The 25,404-nt window shown below is 41.4% G+C and overlaps 1 protein-coding gene across 1 annotated transcript in view; it reads left to right on the forward strand.

The window, feature by feature from the left end:
* Window positions 1–25,404, forward strand: part of SV2C (synaptic vesicle glycoprotein 2C) — a 190,788-nt gene that overhangs the window by 140,437 nt on the left and 24,947 nt on the right. The window contains exons 6-10 of the mRNA XM_054031263.1: window positions 12,890–13,023; window positions 13,172–13,261; window positions 17,880–17,990; window positions 22,730–22,818; window positions 24,378–24,542. Of these exons, the coding sequence (XP_053887238.1) occupies window positions 12,890–13,023; window positions 13,172–13,261; window positions 17,880–17,990; window positions 22,730–22,818; window positions 24,378–24,542 (589 nt within the window). The remainder of the gene's footprint in view (window positions 1–12,889; window positions 13,024–13,171; window positions 13,262–17,879; window positions 17,991–22,729; window positions 22,819–24,377; window positions 24,543–25,404) is intronic.

A 25,404-nucleotide genomic window follows, 5' to 3' on the forward strand; every position in this document is an offset into this window, starting at 1 on the left:
ATAATTCCATGTAGGAGATGCAGTGCCATAATAGAAAACAAATCTGACAAGGGCTGGAATTTGACATTTAAATAAGTGGTTACATGTAAATTATCATCGTTGTACATTTTGCCATTGATTTGCCCTGCACTACTACTGTTCTGTAATCTGTTGCTGCAGGCTCGATGATTCATCTGGTCATTTCTGCTAATCAGTAGAGTGAGAAGGTGATATTCAGTGAGAAGCTGCTACAGAGCTACCAGCTTAGTCATTGAAAGTTTTATTTTGCACCGTGGCCCATGAAAACTATTCCCAGGATGCAGTGGGACCAATTATTTTAACAATCCATAGCACCTTGGAACTTGCTACTGGCTTCAGATTAATGATTTTGGGATACAGCATTTCCAAGGAGCCAGGGTGATATTTAACTCTGGATAGCTGCTGCACAACACTCAGAATAAAACAGAGTAAAAGCATTTATATCTGTCCAGTTGTATCATAACTCAGGGATGGGAGAGGGAAATTGAGTTAGCTCCAAGAACATGCTTACGTTTGGCTCCAAAGCTTATCTTCAGACAATCAGAATGAAAAATATCTTGGAAACCAACTCCAAAATTATCATAGTAGTCGTTCCAAGTTTCCCAGCCTAGTTCATGATCTAAGAAAATTTGACGCAGTTTCTGAATGTGTTAAACATAATAATAAGCAAATAGTTGCTGTGCTTTTAATTTTGTTTTGCTACTCTATCATGTGATTTTAGAATGGGTATTACAACAGGCAACCCAAGGCTAAGAAAAATGTGTTGCCACTGCGTTTTCTTTTTCCCCCCCATTACCTACATTTCTTTTGATATTTCTGTAATATAAATTATTATTCATGGCAAAAATCTGGAAATGTGAGTAAATCAAGAGATAAATTGCAGCAGCTGAAAAACAGAGAGAAGAGGGAGGGGAAAAAAGGATAAGAACAATAAAATCCTTAATGAACCTACCAGTTGACAGGGTGCCAGGAATCTTAAGGAGTTATACAATGAAAAAGGTTTTGATGTTGTCAGAGTGACAGCAGAAGGTAAAGTGTGGTGTCCAGAGCTGTGAATGGGTGTCATTCATTACATGTAGCACTGTTAAATATTGGTTCACTAAACTTAATAGCTGGGAAGTGTCTTATTGCCTAGGATTTTCCAGAATTAAATAGGAGGCACTGCACTGGGAAAACATTAGGCATGAGTGTCCACTGTTTTACATCAGTTTTCATGCCAGTGTAACTCAGTTTACTTCAGTGGAACTACTGGTAGAATTAGACTACTGAACATAAGTAAGGATGGCTGAATTTGTCTGAAAATGAGGAGGTGGAGTGGGGATTGTGTAATCCTAGCTGCATATGTTACTGTGACAAATTCTAGTGACATCAGCTGTGGCTTTGATTGTGTTGATCTGGAAGATTTGTATAAATCTTAATTTTTACTAATTGAAACTGCACTGGGTAACAGAGAAAAATCTTTTTACTGTGGCTGTCATAGGAGTTTCATAGGAATTTGTCTGGAGGACTGTAACACTGATTATATGTCTGAGAGTAAAACAGCATACACTCGCTTTGGAAGCTTGCAGATTGGATTGCTGTCAGAGAAACACAAGCAATAACCTGTTTCTTGAAAATGAGATGACTTGACTTTGAGTATGATCTTCTATTAAATAAATACAAAAAGGTAAAAATCAGTCTACAAGATGTTGACTTTGGAAGTTTATAACATGATCTGATTTTGTTTGTACTGTAACTGTATTTCATTGAGATTTGGCTTTATTTGATTTATAACATCCTTTTCAAAGTATCCATTTTGATGTCGTCCCTGCTCTATTAATATGGTATTTGATTGACATTGGAAACAGAACTTTATAATCTGTTTTGTGCACACCTGAAATGTGAGGTGAGCAACTGTTATAGTTGTCAGGTTGGGACTGACGTTTATTGGATCAGAGTCTCTAAGCTGAGCTGCATATGTAGAAAATAAAGGTGTATATTTAAATGATTCTCATTTCCAAAAATAAGGAGTGGCAAGTGCACAACAATTTCAGTTTTGTGGCATCTGACTTTAAATAAAGATGGTGGTTAAAAAACAAACACCAAACAAACATTGTTACTTAGCCCAGACTGGCGCTTGATCTACAACAAGTGATTGTTGAATTGACTGAAAATCGATCTGAGGATCATTTGCACAGGAACGTACTCTGTGCAATATGAGATGTAATGTTTTTCAATAAGTGATGACAAATTGAGACTAAGAAAAGAACAAGTTCAAATCAAATCAGGGAAACCAGATAAATAGATTATATGCCAAGGTGTCAGGGGGTGCCTGTGTGCCCCAGGCCAGCAATACCACCTCATAGCAAGTGTCCAGGACCACTTTGCCTAGTGGCTGCAGTTCACAACAGTGGTGCACAATGGTGAGAGTCAGGAGCCATTCTGCCTACCAGCTACAGTCCACAGTAGCATTGCCCAAGGGTTAGGATCAAGGGCTGCTCTGCCTGGCGGACACAATCCCTGGGGGTGGGAGGTAAGGGAACCTGGCTCCACCCTACTCCACTGGGTTCCAACCAGTAGGCCATATATGTGGCCTCGGGTTTTTTACCCTTACTCGTGCTCCCTGGCTCACTTCCTACTGCTGTTTCTTGTACCTCTGCGGTATCATGGCTCTGTCTTGGGATCCCTCTTGGCTTTCTCCCAAGTTCGTCTCAGAAGCCCCTTCCCCTGGTGACATCGAGTTGTTGCCCTCAGCTCCTGTGGTCAATGGGCTTCCAGCAGCTTAGCTAGGAGGCTAGTCCAGGTGACTTGGAGTCCTGGAAGCTTCCCGGCAGGAGGCTGCTGCCCCCAACTGCACTCCTCCTTGGTCAGCCCAGGCTGAGCTGAGCTGAGCTCCTCTATTTTGAATGCTCCCATCACTTGGACCATGCCTAGTAGAGACAAGGGAGCATGGCTTCCTGCATCCAGAGCAGGTCCTTAACCCTCACCTCACCAGTGCAGGGTTGATATACCCTGTCACACAGGGGACCAGGCATCGTAAGAGGGTTTTCTGTGAGGTAGGTCACATTATTTGAGATAAGAGAGGAAGAATGCCCTTGAAAGTGGATCTTTGGCGTACCATTCACCTCAGCAAATATACAAATAGAGGAGAGAGTGTCCGAAGATATTGAATTCAGGTGTAAGATTAGGAGAATGAACATTGAAAATGGCCCAGTTGGTGAGATCACTTCCACAAGGATTATTTTTGCCCTATCACTGGAATAATGTAAAGTGTTACTGTGGAGTTTATAAATGAACCATCAAGAATACCGATTTTTTTTAGAGGTGTGGAATTGTGTAGAATAGGGTGCTTTGGTTGGCTGAAAAGGGAGGATGCCAAGGATATTCGTTTTTGTAAATATGGATGTAATTTCTCCACATAAAAATATATCCAAAAATATGTTACTGTCCACTAAAATTGGATTTTGCTACACAATTGACTTACGGTAATAACATTTTGCTGGTATATATAGCACCAACTTCCGTTACCTTTGCTTGAGGGTATGTCTACATTGTAGAGACTACACTGGCATTGCTACGTCAACATAGTTATGCTGCTGGCATAAACCCATAGAATAAATGCAGCCTACACTGACAAAGGGAGTTTTTCCAGTAGTGTAGAAACACCACATCCCCTTACAACAGTAGCTACATCGACGGAGGCACTCTGCTGTTGACATAGCTGCATATACACTGGGGGCGAGATCAGCACATAGCTGCATCAGTCAGAGGTGTGGATTTTTCACACCCCTCACCAACATAGCTATGACGACCTAACTTAAATGTAGACCAGACCTTCTGTTTCTGCTTTAAATGAGTTGTTCCTTCCCTACCTATCAACATAGTGTATCACACCCCATAACAAGCTCTTTTTACTAGATATGTTTGTAATTACCTCCCTGGCCACCTCTCCTTCTTTACATCCTCCCTCTCCCAAAACAAGAAAAAAATAGGCCAATCAAATATAAAACTTTAGATGTTGTAGCCCGGCCATTTGGAGATCCGCTGAACCAAAAAAAGGTGGGAGTGGGGGTTAAACAGTCAGCGAAAAGTACATTTTAAATAACACTAAAGTCCCCTTTCTGCTTTTTTCCCAAACTTCCAATCAGAATACTACCCTAGGATGAAATGAGGAACATGATATTTCAGGGGGATTGGTTTGTTTTACGGGAAGTTTTCGAGGAGAAGGTTAAAAATTGTGCTTATAAAGTGAGGCAAGCTTCAACTTTAATTATGAAGGAGCCATTGCTACTCAAGGATATAACACAGGTTACGAAGAGAGCAACAGACATTGCCACTATTTCTAGCTCATCTTGACTATATTAGGAAGCAGTTTATGTTGTTAGGAAAGTAAGTAACAGCCTCCAGTTTGTTTGTTTGTATAAAAAAATTAATGTATCAAATCAAAGTACATCTTTACTTGCTCAAATTAATTGATTCACCAGCATTGGAACATGTTCCTCAGTCAATCAGCCTGAAATACAAATAAATCCTTTTTTTTTTAATAAAAAACAATTTTCTGCCTAATTTTATGTAAAAATCTGTTGTTGTTTTTAAGCATCTCAGCTTTTTCAAAGCCAGCAAGGGCTCAAGAAACTTTCCATGCCTAGATGTCTGTCTCTCTCAGGCACTGAATGTAATAAACAACGCTTGAAGGGTTATTGGTCACTTTGTTTTCTTTCTCATTTCTTCTTGAGAAAGAGGCAGCAGCACTAAATGATCCTGTGACGTAATCTTATGCAGTTTGTGAATTACAAAACCTAGTCAAAAGGCCAGAAAAACAGGTTCCGAAGCCTGCAAATCCTGTTGTTAACATATTGTACTTTATAATATCAAAATGGTACGCTGTGTATTTATTTATTTTGCTTCCAGAAGGTGCTAGGCACTTAACAGATGGGTGCCAGCACCAAAGAATTTACAGTCTAAGGTGCCGATCTTGCAATTTACAATACATAGAGTATCAAGATAGAGGCGGCTGCTATTTCTAGCTCTGCTTGATTGTTCATATATTAGGAAGCAGTTTATTATAGTGGTGTCTATCTTGGTATTCCATGCATTGTAAATTTCAGGATGAGGACCCTAGTTTGTAAGCTGTTTGTCACCAGCACCAACTATTAATTGCCTAACACATTATGGAATTAAAATAAATAAAGCAATTTCACACAGTGGGATAATTTTTACTGGTTTTTATTAAATCAGTTTTGATATTATTTGTGTATACACTAAATTGCAGGATCAGAGACTATATGGGCATCATATAGACAAAATAAAGATAAATGAGCGGGGGGTGGGAAGGAGTAACTCCTGCCATAGAATGTATATTATCTATAGACTAGTCTTACGCCAGGCCCTGTGAATACCATGAGTTACTGATCTATTGCACTATGTCCTAATGTATTAAAAAATGTGCCAAAGAAATAACTCATTTTTCCCAAGGAAACATAATTCAGGGGTATGATGGCAGTAACAAGTCTGTCCTCTTCAAATAGTGCTTTGGTGTCTTACTGGCTTTACCATTCCTAGTAGCATCTTTCCTGACACAAATTGCTACTATTGATCCTTCCATCCCTGGGCAATGGTGATCCAGAAATGAGCCACATTACCAGCTAATGTCTCTGTGGTGATGCTGTTCAAGCATCATCTGGATCTCCCATAATGTATCTCCTATGTGCTGCCAGCGGCTGTGTAAGATATTGTGTTATTGTCACCAGTCCTTGATGTGGTCTTTCAGAGGGTCTCTATTGTCCCCTAATTGGCTTTCTTTGGTTAGCCCCTGGATGGGACAATTATTGGCCCCTGATCTCTAATTAGGCCTAGTAGTCTCCTTCAGTCCCTTTGGGCCATGTTTCTGGAGGAAGCCTGGTGCAAGGGTGTTACCCCGTCACTGTCCTCTGAGCTCTTTCCTTTTATAGCAGGCCTTGTTTCCTGTATTGATTGCAGCTGTGAGTGCCTGCCTCCATGATTGGCAGTTCTGGCAGCTGCGTAGGGATGTGCTCAGGCTGCTTGCCTGTAGGCAGGAGAGGCTCCCCTCCCCTTTCTGCCTCTGCTCAGTATGGGGTTTGTAGATCCCACTACAGTTATGTTCTCTTCCATGTCCATCAAACCTCAACAACTAGTTGTTACACAGTGTCATCTTAATGTTTAATTTTTTTTTTTTTTTAAAGAAACCACTATGTAGCCTTCTCTGTCTCAGCACTTACTTCTCCTAGAACAAGGTCCTTGGCTGCGTTCCATTAATTGTAGCACAGAAGCTACATTCCTCCATGCAAGTATCAGGGAGTAGCCGTGTTAGTCTGTATCCACAAAAACAACAAGGAGTCCGGTGGCACCTTAAAGACTAACAGATTTATTTGGGCAGAAGTGAGGTTTTTTACCCACGAAAGCTTATGCCCAAATAAATCTGTTAGTCTTTAAGGTGCCACTGGACTTCTTGTTATTCCTCCATGCAGTTAATAACTCATTCTTTTGACTGCTGGTGATTCCTCCTCCTTTATTATGTGTGGTCCACCCTATGGACCACTCCATCTTCTTAGTCCACTTCCATAATGATACAGACATCTCTTGTTCCTTCTTCTTGTGGTTCCTCTCCCACCTGTCAAACTGTCTTTTCCCTCATCTGCTTTGACTAAGCAAATTGTGGCTTTGATTTAAGTTCTTTCAGCTCAATGTCTCTTAAACAGAAGTGCTGCTATTGGGTATAAGGAGCATCCTTCATCCCTCACTCTCTTTGTCTTGAACAATTCATTGCCTCCACTGGACCAAATTATATTTTATTGCACCATTGCAAATGTGTCTGTCAGTGTGATTGTATAGGTGTAACAATTTGGGGAATCTGTCTATATACAGCTTATGAATTGTTTGATATCGTATGTTCATCTGTGTCATAGGGCAAACACCATTTTGAATGTGGGGCTTCTCTGCCTTCTCTGTTGTCTTTTCATCTCAACTTTGGACTGAAATTCCAGGGAGTGGTGGCACAGAGCTAACAATGCAGCTTAAAAACTGGATGGTCCTCTATTCCCATGGAAGTCCCCTTGGACAAAGAGTTGGCTACCACCGAGAACCAGTCTGCCTAGATGGTCTGGTGACTAAGCAGTGATTCAGCTGGTGGGTGACTTTGATCACTTGATGAGGCTGATCATGGGGTCACCTGACATAGAGGACTGGGGGTTTTAAAAGAAAGGGTCTCTCAGAAAGAGAAAGAGAGCAGAATGAAGCTGGCTGGAGGGGGGGTAGGGGAGAGAAGAGAGAGACACGCACACTCAATGATTTGTAGGAGAAGCCATATGCAAGAGGAGGTCTTGAATACCCTAGATGACTCTGACCTAAGAACGTTCAAATATGATGAGGAAACTGAGGCAGGAAAATGCATACAGATGTTTTATTGTTTTGTCTAGCTCTGTATATTGCTTGTGCTGTCTAAGGTAAAGAGTGATTGTGTTAGAAACCTTTACAAAGCCTGAGTGTTATGTCCTTCAACTGTGACACATCCCTAAAGAGGTGAACTGTAAACCAGAGTGCCCATGAGGCTGGAATGCTGGAAAAGGGTGTTCTTAATCTACTGAGGAGTCTGGGGGGATCAACACTGGTCCCAGGGTCCAAGGCAGTTGGACCGTGAGGTCCCTCTTACATAACGGGGTAACAGCCAGAGAGCCTGTGCTCAGGAAGTGTGACAGAGAGGACAAAGAAAAAGAAAGTGCTGCAGCTAATTCAGACCAAAGGAAGCTTAAGAATGTATTGGTCTGGCATAGTGGGACCCAAACACAACAGCCTACGGGTGCTTTATTGGGGCTGTAACAACACAGAGAATAATTTGGTTTATAGTCCATAATTTGATGTAATTCTTGAATTTAAATTCTCATTGTTTACACATGTCCTTTGTCTATAAATCTGCTGTTAACATCTCTGTAACATTGCCAAGGTACATTACTGTCTCGAGTCCATCTCTGCTGAAAATTCTCATCCAAACCATCAGCTTCTTTCACCTTGTTAGTCCATTCTCTATAGGCTCTAATGTTTCCAACCTGTGCAGAATACTGCTGCCCGTCTTCTCTCATGTTACCATACCTAGAACTGCAATGCATTCATTTACTCCTCAAACAATTCTCCTCGTTCCACACCCACTTCAAGATCCAGGTCACAATTGTCCTTGGCCAGATCCTCAACTGACATAAATCAACATAACTTAATTGACTTCAATGGAGCTACTTTGATTTATGGCCTCCATTTTGTCCCTTCACACAATCTCACTATTGTTGGTGCAAAAACTTTCTCTTTTGCAGCAGCTGTCACCTGTAGCAGCTTTACTGTAACTCAGGGGTAGGCAACCTATGGCACTCATGCCGAAGGTGGCACGTGAGCTGATTTTCAGTGGCACTGACACTGCTCGGGTCCTGGCCACCGGTCCGAGGGGCTCTGCATTTTAATTTAATTTTAAATGAAGCTTCTTAAACATTTTAAAAACCTTATTTACTTTACATACAACAATAATTTAGTTATATATTAAAGACTTATGGAAAGAGACCTTCTAAAAATGTTAAAATGTATTACTGGCATGCGAAACCTTAAATTAGAGTGAATAAATGAAGACTCGGCACACCACTTCTGAAATGTTGCTGACCCCTGCTGTAACTCTTTGCTTCATTAATTCAATTGCCTTTTAACTCTTATTTGAAAACATCTTTTTTCTCTCTTACCTCAATTTCTTTCTCCTTCTGCTATTATTTACACTTTAACTGTATTATTTCTCTCTCCCTTGTTATTTTATTCAGATTCTGTTATTTAACTCTGTAAAGTGCTTTCAGGTAAAGTTTTTATGAAAGCTACTCTACAAAACAAAGCTGTATTTTGTTGTATTATGGCAAATGCAAAACAAATCATATTCTGACACACTCTGTGGAACAAAAATAGCCTACAAAGAAAAAGCTTAATAATGTCAAACATGTTTGTGTCATTATGTAAAAGGGAGAATTACAGTGTTTTCATTGAGCATCAGGGGACATGTTACCAGTTTCAATCATGCTTCTGTAATTGTGCTGTACAAGAATGATGCAAAGGAAATCTTCAGCCGAATATATGTGTATCTGTTACACAGAGAATATACAGTATGATGCGTATCCACATACCTGTATCTTTTTATCTTGCATTTTCAGAGTTTTGACTGTGTGACAGTGTACCCCATAGGCTTTATGGGGGGGGGGGGTTATAAATGTATGTATGATATAACTGGAATATGTTTTGTGCTGCCTGTGCCATGTAACATATCTCTGTAAAGGTTATGGTCTACTATATCTATTCATCCTATTTATACATATATATCATTTTCTACTTGAGGTTAAGAATATGGGCTGTATGCTTGCTTGGTTTCTAAGTAAGCTTTGTGAGGCATTTGGTCAGCTTCTTTAGGAAGGAATTCGCCAAGTTAAGTACCTGATCAGGAAACACTCCGGGAACAATGCATCTTGGAATGCTCCAATCCACATAAGAAGTCTTCCTGGAGACATGCAAGATACCATGTGAACAATGGCTTCGGCCTGTAAAGTCTGAGTCATGCAGGGACATGTGACTTGCCCAGGTGACTCCAAAACTCCATCTTGGAGCTGGACTTTGCATAGGAGGGAGGAGGGGGATCTCCACTCACAAGAGAGAGTCTATTTAAACTAGGGTTACCATACGTCCGGATTTTCCCGGAAATGTCCAGCTTTTTGGGACTCAAATCCCCGTCTGGGGGGAAATCCCAAAAAGTGGAACATGTCCGGGAAAATCCTGGGCCGGGGGCTGGCCCGGGGCCGGCGGTGCCGGGCGGCCGGGGGGTGCGCCGGGCCGCCGGGGAGTGCGGGGTGCGCCGGGCCGCCGGGAACCGGCGGTGCCGGGCCACCGGGGAGTGCGGGGTGCGCTGGGCCGCCGGGGAGTGCGGGGTGCGCCGGGCCGCCGGGGACCGCCGGTGCCGGGCGGCTGGGGGGTGCGCCGGGCCGCCGGGGGCCGGCGGTGCCGGGCGGCCGGGGAGTGCGCTGGGCCAGCAGTGCCGGGCGGCCGGGGGGTGCGCCGGGGGCCGGCGGTGCCGGGCGGCTGGGGGGTGCGCTGGGCCACCGAGGACCGGCAGTGCCGGGCGGTGCGCCGGGACGGCGGTGCTGGGCGGGCCAGGGGCCCCGGGGTGCTGGGCGGGCCAGGGATGCTGGGCCTGGGACCCGGGGGCCGGGCCGGGGGTGCTCGGCCGGGGGCCCAGGGGCCGGCAGTGCTGGGCGGGCCGGGGGTGGTCGGCCGGGGACGGCACCCCAGGGCCCGAGCCGACCCAGGCTGGAGCCGCCGGGGGGCCAGCCTGGGCCGCGCCTCCTCCCCCCCACACCTCCCTTACCTGCTGCAGGCTTCCCGCGAATCAAATGTTCGCGGGAAGCAGGGGAGGGGTCGGAGACTTTGGGGAAGAGGTGGAGTTGGGGCGTGGGCGGGGCCCCGTGGAGTGTCCTCCTTTTGGAGGCACAAAATATGGTAACCCTATTTAAACCCGTGGGAGACCCCTCCAGGTTGTCTTCAGCTGGCCAAGGAAGGAGCCTCTCCACCCCCCCAGGATACTTGAAGGGAACTGAAACAAAGGACAATAACTACAGGAGGTGTGAGTGATTGCTGGACCCAGGCTAAAAGGAGATTAGCCTGTAAAAGGGAGCATTCTGGAACTGGTGAGGAACTTATTTGTATTCAGCTTGATTAGACATAGATTTGCGCATTTTATTTTATTTTACTTGGTGACTTACTTTGTTCTGTCTGTTACTACTTGGAACCACTTACTCCTATTTTCTGTATTTAATAAAATCACTTTTTATTTAGTAATTTACTCAGAGTATGTATTAATACCTGGGGGAGCAAACAGCTGTGCATATCTCTCTATCAGTGTTATAAAGGGCGAACAATTTATGAGTTTGCCCTGCATAAGCTTTATACAGGGTAAAACGGATTTATTTGGGTTTAGACGCCATTGGGAGTTGGGCATCTGAGTGTTAAAGACAAGCACACTTCTGTGAGCTGTTTTCAGGTAAACTTGCAGCTTTGGGGCAAGTGATTCAGACCCTGGGTCTGTGTTAGAGCAGACGGGAGTGTCTGGCCCAGCAAGACAAGGTGCTGGAGTCCTGAGCTGGCAGGGAAAACAGGAGCAGAGGTAGTCTTTGCACATCAGGTGGCAGCTCCCAAGGGGGTTTCTGTGATCCAACCCATCACAGACTGTTCCTTAAATGATCAAGGCTTGACTAATAAACTTTTTGCGAAAGGGAAGCCCTTCTTTCCTTTTGTCTTCTTCGTAGTATTTTAGCTAGGGAAACTTATTCTTAATAACTCAACTCAGTGATATTTCTGTTAGGGTTCCTTCACAAGATCTATTCTTTGGAGGAAGGAGACAGTTATTTTCGTTTTTTTTCTTCTCACCCCTCCTGTTTTGCCTCAAATCTAGCCCTAACTGCTTCAGTATTAAGAATCTGAATCTCAGATGAGAGTTTAAACACTGAACGTCTTAGTACTTCCAACTGAAGGCATTTGATGTTTATGATGATAGATTTTAGATGGCTCTTTGTACAGTGTTCTGGGACTAGATGTGAAGAGAGTTATGCCCTGTAATTCTCTATGCATTGCATATTGCCTTGTATTGCATTCTGGGACTCTGTTCCCATATTGAGTTTATTGACATTAGCATCTTCCTTTTGTAGAAAAAATAAATAAAAAACAGACTTTGGAATCTTAAATCAAAATAACTGTTCTTCTATCTTTCAGTTCTATAAAAATTAGTGGGGTGAAAACCACCTCAAAAAAAATTCCTTAGCTGTTCACCCAAACCTAAAAAGGAATTCACTTTGGCCATATTCACTTTTATAAATGAGAGGTAACACAATTTCAGGAACCGAAAAATTAATTAATTCAATTAAAAACAAAATTCCAGTGCTTTACCAGAAAAATAAAAACATGCCTGCTTAGTTTAAAGCAGATAACTGAGCAAATAATTCACAATGAAAAGTTTACTCTGATTTTAACCTCTTTTTACATATTGCTATTGACTCAAATTTATTTGTTATATGAATATACTTGTCACATTTTTTTTTGCAATTTTTTACGCTGTTTGGATTGATTACTAATAGTTTGTGAGAATTCAACACTTGTTATCCAAAAGTCCCATGGCATCATTATTGTTCCCTAATGGGATAGATGTAAATCCTATCAGTAATCAATAGGAAAGTCTGAAGAAGCCACTTGGGCTTTGATTCTCTCAGGGAGTGGTAGTAATATAGCCAGCTGAAGTAGATAAGCAGGATGATGGAATTTTATAAAATACTAAGCTTGTCCTTTCAAGCTCACACAGGCCCAGTCAGAGGCATCATTCCTAGAAAAAATAGACTATTGTAAAACATATTGGGTGGGTGTAGCATTTAAATTTAATTTTCCTGTCACATTCACACAAAGCCATTGCATGTGTATCTGTGAGGTCCTATTTGCAAAGGTTGCAGTGATGTCCTTCTTTGGTTCATTTCGTTCTCTGGATGAGGTTTCTGGCAAGGGTTGGGAAACTTTCTCCCCCTGCTGTGCCGAGCAGCCTCCCATCCCACATAAGGTATTACCATTTCCAGTGTGAATAATCACAGAGAAAAGTTTAAAATTCATCCTGTGAGAATTTGTGTAAGTAAAGCTTGATCCCTTGAATGTCTGTGGAACAAGAATAGAATAAATGCTGGCGATAATTCCCTTTCCTCCCTCTCAAAATAAATATTTGCTGGGCCAAATTTGGGTATAGATTTACATCCAACTATTTAAAAGTTGCCAGATGTCAACATGTGAAATGCTCCCTGTTTCTTTTCCTGTTTGTTTTTCTCTCCCATAGGGTGGAGTTTTAGTATGGGGTCTGCCTACCAGTTTCACAGCTGGAGAGTATTTGTAGTCGTCTGTGCACTGCCCTGTGTCTCCTCAGTAGTAGCACTCACTTTCATGCCAGAAAGTCCAAGGTTTCTGCTGGAGGTAAAACTTTCAACGTGTTCTTTATAATTCCCTGTTCCTGTTTTTTATGTCTGGAGCATTCATCCCCATAGTATCACAGCACCAGGTAGTAATATTGTTTAAGTAGCATTAACATAAATCTTTTCCGTAATTTGGTCAAATTTTATAGGTTGGAAAACACGATGAAGCTTGGATGATTCTCAAGCAAATTCATGACACTAACATGCGAGCTCGTGGGCAGCCTGAAAAAGTCTTCACAGTGAGTATTAATCACCAAGCTGATCTCTTAGAGCAGCATCCATTCTCCTGTCAACCAGGTTCTGAATGGTTTAGCAAGCAGTAACTGTACTCTACATACCTGTGGTACATCTGACTCAGAGTAAGGAAGTTATTCCACAGCCCTGCCATATAAACTAAATGGCTACAGTTTTAAAATCTACCCAAGGGATTTAGATATCCAGTTTCCTTTAACATTAATAGGTATTAGGTGTCCAAATCTCTTAGCTGGCTTTGGAAACCTCAGCTGGCATATTGCAGAGCATGTGAATCAGTGATGTAACAATAAGTTCCATTGTATTGATATAACCAATATTCTCCAGTTTTAGTGTTTCCTTAAGAAAGCTCCTGCAAAGCCTACCTCTGCATTAACATGAATAGTAAACACATACAGCAGGATAAAGTCACTGGACCTCTAATAGCTCCTTTTTATGCACTGAATCCTTTTCAAATGAATTTCAGTTTTTACCCAGCTAAAAGAATAAAGTATTCTGCACTTTTTGTAGAATGTCTTTTATATCAAGATCTCAAAACATTTAAAAATAATTTTCTGATACCCTCCTGGGAAGTCGACTATTTATTATTGTTGCCTCTTTGGCCTGAGTTATTACCAATATTCAGGACCTTGCAGATTTGTTTCCTTTCGGAGGAGAAATGGATTATATGAGACAAGTATTTCTTTGGTGCAATCCTGTTTATTTACAAAGAATGTACACAAAGTCTTGTTTCTCTGAACATGGCAGAAACAAACCACAATAGTCAGTTTCCTTGCTCAGAAAGCCAAGTCTGCCTCTCCAGCCAGTTCTGTGCCCCAAGGCACTCTGTCTCTCTGCTCCCTCTCAGACTAATGCTCACGACTGTTCTTGTTTTCTGCTGGCTTTCTTGTTGCTTTCACACACATACATCTTGCCAAAAATAATCCCCTACTCCCTGCATTTGCAATCAGTCCCAGGAGAACCACTCAGACTTCATGATGTAACTCTGCTCAGGCTTTGACATGTAGCCAGTTGCCTTGGATGGTAGTGTCTGTCATCTCCAGCTGTCTTTATATAGGAGCTTAGTTGCTCCTTCAGTTTAGTCTAAAAGAAGGGTGCTTAGCACACCCATCAGCTTTAACCAGGTTGTGACTGCCTTTGGATCAAAGATCCACTTAATGGCAGCCATTACAACCTTCCAGCATAATGTTGTTATTATTACACCTACTAATACCTTGTGTCATTTGTAGGTAAAGCAAATTGCCTAAGTCTACACAGTGAGTTAGCAGTGGAGCTGCGAAAGAACCTGGACTTAGTTACTCCTGCTCCACTGTTCTAACTGCTAGAGAACAGTACCTCCTTCTACATCAGTGGTTCCCAAACTGGAGTGAACCCCTGGGGGTTTGCGAAATGTTACAGGAGGTTCTCGGGAAAAAATTCCCTAATGGCAGAAAGAATTGTCCCTAGGGACTCTGGGCAGCATGGGGGCAGCAGCCCGGAGCCCCTGGACTTCCAAGATCTAACCAGATCAAAGCAAGCATATCTATCACACTGAGGAGATTTAAATTTCAAGACTCCTTATAAGAAGGGGAAAGGGAGGTGGATATTTTTTGCAGTTTTTAAAATTAAATAGGCAGCTAGTATTGTTTTTAAAATTATTATGAAGAACAAGTTTAAGCTTTCTTGTAGCGTCCGTTGTTTGCCTGGACTGCCCGAGACCTGAATGCTTGTGTACGAGGAACTCTTTGAGATGGCTTCTTAAATACCTTCATGCTGTTTCACATCTGATACTTCTGGATGAAACATAGGAGCCTTGTGTTATAACAGGCTTATTCAAAGAGATACAAGCTATGAAAGTGAGATCTTGGAAGAGTGTTACTATTTTCATAATGTAATAAAAATACTGTAATGATAAATAATAATTAATAATAAATAGTGTGTAATAAGCATGTCATAAAAACAAATTTTATACTCCCAAGATCACTGCTTTTATAATTTATGCTCAGGTAAAGGAGAAAATCCCTGGAAATATTCATTTTTAGAAGGGGATTCACAAGACTTGACATTTTAGTGAAAGGGGTTCACAGGTTGTTAAAGTTTGGGAACCACTGTTCTGCATTAATTATTGAAATAAAACACTGGAAAAATGATTAAAACTAAACTCAGTGTGTTGTTTTTAAATGTTGTAAATAGTTTGTCAACTTTTAATATGATTAAACCTCCACTTTCCCATTGCATGGATAAGAGGCAAAACACCAGGGGGTTGGGATTTTTCAGTGCTGCTGCTGTTAGTGATGGGAAAACTTGACTCCTAATACCAAAGTATTAAAGGATTAGAAACATTGTATTGTACATCAAGGTTATGCATTGAAGTGGTCCCTAATGTAGGCTTGTGTTTTCCTAATACAATATTAACCTAATAGAATGCTAACACTATTAGAATGTTAGCTTATCACAGTTTCCTCATTGGACTGTGTTAGCATCCTATCATATTAAGCACACATGCAAAGAATTTTTGTGTAATTTGCTTTTTGTCTTTAATTTTTTCAATTTAAATTAGACCTGGCTATTGTGAATTGTTATCTAACTATTTACTCAGCTGGTATTCTTAAACTTCATAGCTTCATCCAGTCTCACTGTATGCCTTGATATATTTGTCATCTTTTATTTGACCTCTGTGTTACTGGTTATATCAAAAAGATATAGATCCTTTGGTAGTTAACATGTTTTCTGATCCTGCAGCAGATGTAATTTCTATTAAACTCAGGTGATTTTCCTTTTTCTTTTGATACATTTTCCTAACTATATGATATCATATTATCCAGAAGCCACTTGTCATCTGCTAGTAATATTTACACTTGTTTCCAGTATGATTAAGGCTTCACCTTTAGATATGATTATCAAAACCAAAATGAAAAGGAGACAAATTGAACTGGGGTGGGGAATACACTTAGGCTATGTCTACACTAGGAGCTGGATAGGGTAGCCACTCACACATTCCCAGAATAGCAGACATGCTGGTACTTCCAGGAATAACACGGCTCTGCCCCTGCCGGTGTGACCCTGCCAATGTAACCTCACACTCGCAGTGCGTGCAAGCTCACACCAGCAGGGGCAGAATGGCGTGACTCTTCAGAATGGTGTCCCTTGTCTGATACTGGACAAAACCACATCCGGTTTTTTATCTGAGTACAGCCACTCAAAAAGAGGACTGTCTGGTTTAAAACCAAACAAATGGCCTGTCTAGAGCTGAGTTGTGATTACTGTGCTTGTGTACACATACTCATGCTAGCTAGCAGAGGTATAAATAGCAGTGTAGCCATGGTAGAATGAATAGCAGCAGCAGAGGCTTGGCTTGGCCATGCTGAGTAAGTACGCACCAGTTTCAGGTGGGTGTGTATTCAACATGGCAAAGTCTGGCTGAGCTGGCCAAGACAACTCCACCTTTTGCTGTGAGCCTCTCTCCAGACAGGCAATTAAAATCACAGCTTTAAACAGCCCAACTCTGGTACAAGTTTGCCAGGTCTCAGAGTAGCTGATAAGGCCATGTACTGTGTCTGTGTTTCTCTGGTGGCAAGGTTGCAAGTGAGAGTCAGCACCAGACACACAAGCTGCATTTTCTATCTTTGCTATTGTTTTACTTCCCTTTTGTGCGTGTGTCTGGTTTCATCTTAAAGAAAACAGGACTGGACTTCAACAACAGCTTCAGCCCATTTCAACTAACTTTCTCTTTTCCTAAAAAGGACATTTAATAAACATTTTTAATACCATCTAAAGATGGTGAAGCAGCGGGGGAGAGAAGGGGGGGAATCCCTATAAAAACTCCCCACAGCTAAAGGGAAAAGGAGTAAGGGATATTGTTAAAATCAAAGCTGTACCTAATACTTTATATTTCAAAAGCTTTAACTATTTTCCTACTTTTTTGGTATCTCTAATAAATGATTTAAAAGACTTTTAATGGTGTTTGTCACAGTGAAAGTAACTCAGCAATAACTGAATACATAACCGTGGACCACACTCATCTCTTTAATGCTATAATAGTGAAGAAGGGTTTCATTAACATTTTATCCCTGATGGGCCCAAGACATGCCCTTCTCAGCACAGAAGTGTTATCATGCATTTTGTTTGTTGATTAGCCACATGTTCCTCCCCATTGTTTCCCCCCAAATATGTACCTTAGATATATTTCAAATAGGACAGCATGGCATACATGGCAAATTATCTCATACTTCATTCAGTTTGTAAGAAATTGGGTATTTCTGCTTGTTATGCTCTTACCCACAATACCACATTAACACCCACATTTTTGGCAACTCTCTGTTAAAATAGTTCAACTTTGCAGCTGCTTTGTTTGCACAGAAACTAGTGTTTGAATATGCAGAAACACAGGTCCAAGAGCAAAAGTGTGCAATAGCACACCTAATTTGGGCATGTAAATTATATTGCATTTGCAAATAGGATATTTGTAGTTCTAAATTTCCAGTTAAGACTTAACACTTCTATCTTTTTGAAAATCTGCCCTAACTGTCTGCCCATCTTTAACTTATGGAGCATATTTAAACTTTCAAGTCCCCTTTAATTGCATTTTAACAGTTCAAGAAAATGCTTCTCTGTTTCCATTTACAGGTTAACAGAATAAAAACTCCCAAACAGATAGATGAGCTCATAGAAATTCAGAGCGACACAGGAACCTGGTACAGAAGGTGTTTTGTTAGAATCCGCACAGAGCTATATGGGGTAAGTAATAAAATCCAAGTTATAGTTCGTGTATATGGTAACAAGAGAGCCAGCATTAGTGCCCAGAAATGGGAGTGATTGGATGACCTGATGTGGACAGCTGGTGTGCTGTACACTGAATATCACACCTGGCTTCAGAAACAATCACAAGATTTCAGTTTCACAGGCCAGTGGGAGAGAACTGAGCATCATAGAGATGATGGGTTCATTCTTCAGAAGGAAAAGGGCAAGCCAGACCCTTATGAGTCATTCATAACAATAATATGGGACTATGTCTCAAGCACTGTTTAATATATACTGGAAAAACAAGTGTGATATCGGGTATGGGGGAACATATGATGATGAAAAGGTTCTATCAGTATGAGGTTTGGGATGGCCACATTATTTACAGTTAGTGAAGCCATGAATAAGTTATGCAGGTCGTCCAAAATGAATACCAATAAAATCTTTATAAGACACTATACAGTCATGTATTCAGCATATGCCCAGTATTTTACCAGAAACCTTAGAACTGTTTTATAACATTTCATAAAAGTTTACTGGGCCTGTTTTCCATATCCTGCTTGTAAAGCCAAGATACATCATTTACTTTGAACAGGAGTACTTGTGGCACCTTAGAGACTAACAAATTTATTAGAGCATAAGCTTTCGTGGACTACAGCCCACTTCTTCGGATGCATAGAATGGAACATATATTGAGGAGATATATATACACACATACAGAGAGCATAAACAGGTGGGAGTTGTCTTACTAACTCTGAGAGGCCAATTAATTAAGAGAAAAAAAAAAAAAAAAAAAAAAACTTTTGAAGTGATAATCAAGCTAGCCGAGTACAGACAGTGTGATAAGAAGTGTGAGAATACTTACAAGGGGAGATAGTCAACGTTTGTAATGGCTCAGCCATTCCCAGTCCTTATTCAAACCGGAGTTGATTGTGTCTAGTTTGCATATCAATTCTAGCTCTGCAGTCTCTCTTTGGAGTCTGTTTTTGAAGTTTTTCTGTTGTAATATAGCCACCCGCAGGTCTGTCACTGAATGACCAGACAGGTTAAAGTGTTCTCCCACTGGTTTTTGAGTATTTTGATTCCTGATGTCAGATTTGTGTCCATTAATTCTTTTGCGTAGAGACTGTCCGGTTTGGCCAATGTACATGGCAGAGGGGCATTGCTGGCACATGATGGCATAGATCACATTGGTAGATGTGCAGGTGAACGAGCCCCTGATGGTATGGCTGATGTGATTAGGTCCTATGATGATGTCACTTGAATAGATATGTGGACAGAGTTGGCATCGGGGTTTGTTACAAGGATAGGTTCCTGGGTTAGTGGTTTTGTTCAGTGATGTGTGGTTGCTGGTGAGTATTTGCTTTAGGTTGGGGGGTTGTCTGTAAGCGAGGACAGGTCTGTCTCCCAAGATCTGTGAGAGTAAAGGATCATCTTTCAGGATAGGTTGTAGATCTCTGATGATGCGCTGGAGAGGTTTTAGTTGGGGGCTGAAGGTGACAGCTAGTGGTGTTCTGTTATTTTCTTTGTTGGGCCTGTCTTGTAGGAGGTGACTTCTGGGTACTCGTCTGGCTCTGTCAATCTGTTTTTTCACTTCAGCAGGTGGGTATTGTAGTTTTAAGAATGCTTGATAGAGATCTTGTAGGTGCTTGTCTCTATCCGAGGGATTGGAGCAAATGCGGTTATATCTTAGAGCTTGGCTGTAGACAATGGATCGTGTGGTGTGTCCTGGATGGAAGCTGGAGGCATGTAGGTAAGTGTAGCGGTCAGTAGGTTTCCGGTATAGGGTGGTATTGATGTGACCATCGCTTATTAGCACAGTAGTGTCCAGGAAATGGACCGCTTGTGTGGATTGATCTAGGCTGAGGTTGATGGTGGGATGGAAATTATTGAAATCATGGTGAAATTCCTCAAGGGCTTCTTTTCCATGGGTCCAGATGATGAAGATGTCATCAATGTAGCGCAAGTAGAGTAGGGGCGTTAGGGGACGAGAGCTAAGGAAGCGTTGTTCTAAGTCAGCCATAAAAATGTTGGCATATTGTGGGGCCATGCGGGTACCCATAGCAGTGCCGCTGACTTGAAGGTATATATTGTCCCCAAATGTGAAATAGTTGTGGGTGAGGACAAAATCACAAAGTTCAGCCACCAGGTTAGCTGTGACATTATCAGGGATACTGTTCCTGATAGCTTGTAGTCCATCTTTGTGTGGAATATTGGTGTAGAGGGCTTCTACGTCCATAGTGGCCAGGATGGTGTTTTCTGGAAGATCACCGATGGATTGTAGTTTCCTCAGGAAGTCAGTGGTGTCTCGAAGATAGCTGGGAGTGCTGGTAGCGTAGGGTCTTAGGACAGAGTCTACATAACCAGACAAGCCTGATGTTAGGGTGCCAATGCCTGAGATGATGGGGCGTCCAGGATATCCAGGTTTATGGATCTTGGGTAGCAAATAGAATACCCCTGGTCGGGGTTCTAGGCATGTGTCTGTACGGATTTGTTCCTGTGCTTTGTCAGGGAGTTTTTTTAGCAGATGGTGTAGTTTCTTTAGGTAATCTTCAGTGGGATCAGAGGATAATGGCCTGTAGAATGTGGTGTTAGAGAGCTGTCTAGCAGCCTCCTGGTCATATTCCAATTTATTCATGATGACGACAGCACCTCCTTTGTCAGCCTTTTTGATTATGATGTCAGGGTTGTTTCTGAGGCTGTAGATGGCGTTGTGTTCAGCATGGCTGAGGTTATGTGGCAAGTGATGTTGCTTTTCCACAATTTCAGCCTTTGCACGTCGACGGAAGCAATCTATGTAGAAATCCAGTCTGTTGTTTCGACCGTCCGGAGGAGTCCATGCAGAATCCTTTTTTTTGTAGTGCTGGTAGGGAGGATTCTGTGGGTTAGTATGCTGTTCAGAGGTATGTTGGAAATATTCTTTGAGTCGGAGACGTCGAAAGTAGGATTCTAGGTCACCGCAGAACTGTATCATATTCATGGGTCTGGAGGGACAAAAGGAGAGGCCCCGAGATAGGACAGACTCTTCTGCTGGGCTAAGAGTATAGCTGGAAAGATTAACAATATTGCTGGGTGGGTTAAGGGAGCTACTGTTGTGGCTGCTTGTGGCATGTAGCAGTTTAGATAGTTTAGTGTCCTTTTTCCTTTGTAGAGAGGCAAAGTTTGTCTTGTAAATGGCTTGTCTAGTTTTTGTAAAGTCTATCCATGAGGAAGTTTGTGTGGAAGGTTGGTTTCTTATGAGAGTATCCAGTTCTGAGAGCTCATTCTTAATCTTTCCCTGTTTGCTGTATAGGATGCTGATCAGGTGGTTTCGCAGTTTCTTTGAGAGTGTGTGACACAGTCTCTCAGCATAGTCTGTGTGATATGTAGATTGTAATGGATTTTTTACCTTTAGTCCTTTTGGTATGATGTCCATCTGCTTGCATTTGGAAAGGAAGATGATGTCTGTCTGTATCTGTACGAGTTTTTTCATGAGGTTGATGGATTTCCATTCCATACGGCTAAATGCAGTGCCTTGCATAATGACAAGTTTCAGAGTAACAGCCGTGTTAGTCTGTATCCGCAAAAAGAAGAACAGGAGTACTTGTGGCACCTTAGAGACTAACAAATTTATTAGAGCATAAGCTTTCGTGGACTACAGCCCACTTCTTCGGATGCATAGAATGGAACATATATTGAGGAGATATATATACACACATACAGAGAGCATAAACAGGTGGGAGTTGTCTTACTAACTCTGAGAGGCCAATTAATTAAGAGAAAAAAAAAAAAAAAAAAAACTTTGAATCCTACAGTACAGACCTTGAAAAAAGAGAAAAAATATCACTAACTAATTTAGAAGCCACTAAAAATTATCTAAAATAGCTTTCCCACATTTAATAATGTCACAAGGATATCTTGAAAATATGTATGCTACAGCTGGTCAAAAAAAATTAATCAAAACTGTTTTTTCATGGAAAATTGGGTTTTTGACTAAATTATTTGCACACAAAAAAAGCAGCCAAAATCTGAAATATTGTGGCTGAAAACAGAAATATTTCAATTTAGATATGCTACTGCAGTGCCTCATGGGAGTTGTAGTTAAGTTGCCTCATGTCCCCATTCTCTATGGGTGAAGCGCCCTGATCGGATATCTCCCATGATATACCATTGCCAGGAGACTCCTAGGATGTACTGCCTTGCCTCTCCAGGAAGGGAGACAGTGGTGTATCGTGGGAGATGTCGTGGAAAACCCCATTTTCCAACCAGCTCTGCTGTAAACCTTCTGAGATGAGGGCAGTCCCAGCTCCTTCCCATTTGTGTAAAGCACCAAGTTCTAGATGTGATGGGTCATGACATATCAGACCTTAAAAGTGTCAGTATTTCACAGTGAAATATTGCCTGTCATCCACTCAGAACAGTATAATTTTGGCGGGAAAGATGGAAATATTTCTGACCGTTTTGTTTTTAAACAGTGATTGTTTGAAGCTATATAGGGATTAAGAATGTTAGAAGTAACCACAGTGGATTCAGTGTATTGGAAGCCTTCAAAGGTGCATGATAAATGGAGTTTGGCAATACCCAAACCTGCTTTTACCTATACCAGCATGCAGGTCTGGCCTGAGAATCAAAGAGCTGTAATGTGATGCCCCTTGCTTGCTGCTCCACTGATGAAGCAGAGAACAGAATCCAGGCCTCTATAACTTAATTGTCTAAAACACTGTTTATTTTTAAATGTATTTTCTCATATTTTACAGATTTGGTTAACATTTATGAGATGTTTCAACTATCCAGTCAAGGACAATACAATCAAACTTACAGCTGTATGGTTCACGCTGTCTTTTGGGTATGATTGACTTGGATTCTTGATGAATTTTCCATGGTTAGCCTGTAAATCTTGAAATACAGATGAATTTTAATGCTGCCGGTCATGCGGAATGCAAATCTGCTTTGTCATTGTGATTTTCTTTTCTTATTGACAATACTTACTCAATTATCTTTTAAATAAAACATCATATTTTGGGGTTACTCCATTTTTGGTTTCCCAGCTGGCACCTTAAAGGGTTCTGACTTTCAGGACTCTTCAAGGTGTTGAGTTATGTGACCAAAAACTGACGAACTCCAGATCACTTGTCACTTCTGAATATATAGGCCCAGCGCACTATCCTCTTGAATAAAAAGAGATTTCCCATGAGAAAAAAAGGTATTAAGGGTCAGAGTTTGTAAGCACTTGGAAGATGTAAAGCATTATATAAATCCTCAATAATAATATTATTATGGCTTATTGTTCCATGCACATGTTTCATTGGTGAACAGATGCTACAGTAATTCACTTATTTGCTTCCTTATAACCTAATGACTGTCGTTCTACATAGATTTAAATTGAACTGTCAGAAAATGAACTTTTCTTGTATTTTTTAATCATAATTAATGATTGTGGTGCTAAATTTATCCTCATTGAAGTACACTGAGGAACTGAAGGAGAGTAAAACTCATTTTTAGTTCCTCAGCTTTCCTCCACCTTCATAAAGTGCTCTATGCCACCTCTATTTCAGGAACAGCATCTCCTTATCTCTTTTGCAACTTCCCACCATACAAAGTGCCCCAACCCGCACTCCACTCTGACCCGCTCCAGCTTCCAGCCAGTTGTCCCCTGATTCCAGATAACATTTTTTGAGACCTTAACACTAGAGTAAGTGATACTTTGGTTTGGGAATTTCCATGGCAATCATGTCCCTCTCAGGGCTAAGGATCATTCTCAGACCATTGTAATCATTATGCAGTGTACATTTGCTGGGGCCCAATCCCTAACTAAAGAGTTTAAACTTCACAGTGACAGTCACTGTAGTGAAGAGAGCTTGGGCAAGATTCTCCAGCCACTTAAACTCTGTGTTGGGACTGCACAGCATGAGCAGCTGGCAGAACATCTGAACCGGGGGCCTCCACTCTCCCTGCATCCCACTGGTGGTGTTTCTGCTGGCCCTGCATAGTCTGGCATAGGGAACGATTACAGTGTGAATCAAATAAGGGATCTGTGACCAGACAGTTCTAGTGGCCCTAACAACCTTGAAAGCACAACAGGTTAAACCAGCAACTGTAGGAGGTCTATGTTGCACCCCTGAGCTCTGATCCTGATTGGAGGATGGATTTATTCCTCCCAGCTCACACAGATGAAGAGTGTGAGAGACCCCACTATTCTGACTTTATGCAAGCAAAATGCATTTCATCCTAAAGGCATTCTTATGCTTGATGCTTAAAAATCTAAAATTCAGGTAGAAGTAGAAGTGTTTCTGCAGATCTAGTTATCTGCTTCAAGTAGCTGGATGCTGTAGGTTGTCTCTCTAGTCTGTACATACTTCTGACTTTAAGGTGAGCTTTGTGACTGAACGCTTCTGCTTTTCACAGGTACTATGGGTTGTCCGTCTGGTTCCCTGATGTCATTAAACATCTGCAATCGGACGAATATGCATCCAAAGTGAAACATTTTAACGGAGAGAGAATTGTAGATTTCAACTTCAACTTCACATTGGAAAATCAGATTCACATGAATGGATCATACATCAATGACAGGTCTAGAAAGATTTTGGTTAAGAAAATATCATTAATTTCACTAACATTTTAAGTTTCTGTCTAAGGGCTTGTCTATATGGTAAAATGGTAGAGGGACATGATTTGTAAAGCATTCTGATTCTCACTGTCCCCTTTTAGAGTGCTTTCTGAGCTCTCACTGCCCCTTTTTAGAGTACTTTGCTGCACTGTGTAGCTCTTAATACGCTAATGTTTTTCAATGTTGACCGTTAATAGGTTGGTTGGGTTGGGTTTGTTTACATTTAATTTTTGGAAGAGTCATTTTGTTCTTATCTCCTTGGTGCTTGATCCTGCACTCTAGTGCAAGTAGATGGGGACTGTATATGCATTATGGGTCGATATAGGTGGATTCCTTTTGCTGGATTGAGGCCTTGGTTATTTTGATAAACCAGACTAGAGGATACACATTATTGGTACTTACTTTCACCAGGGGACTCAGATTTTCAGATTCAATGTGTGTCGCATGTGGGGATGCAAGAGATGTATCTCTAATGGTGGGAGAAAGGGTGGTTTTCTTTTGTTCTTTTCTACTTTTTTTTCCTTTCTTGGTACTCACTTAGGGTCTCTTCTGCCAAATGCTGAGCTTCAGAAACACTGAGCACCTTACAGGATGACATCTTAAAAGGGGGAAAATGGTTGAAAAGATAAATACCAGAGGCATTCGATAGAAAGTATGAACTGTTGTAAAAAGTAAAAATCCAGATGAGCAATGTCCTTTTATTTTTAAATTGAGTCCAGAAGTCTAAAGGCACTAGCTAGAATTTTACAGAGCACAATTCTAAATGACTTAGTTATATAAAGACATCAAAGCAACCCAATTATGTTTAATCACTCTATGGTCACA

This window comes from Malaclemys terrapin, chromosome 6, assembly GCF_027887155.1.
Source record: "Malaclemys terrapin pileata isolate rMalTer1 chromosome 6, rMalTer1.hap1, whole genome shotgun sequence".
Classification (NCBI taxonomy): Eukaryota; Metazoa; Chordata; order Testudines; family Emydidae; genus Malaclemys; species Malaclemys terrapin.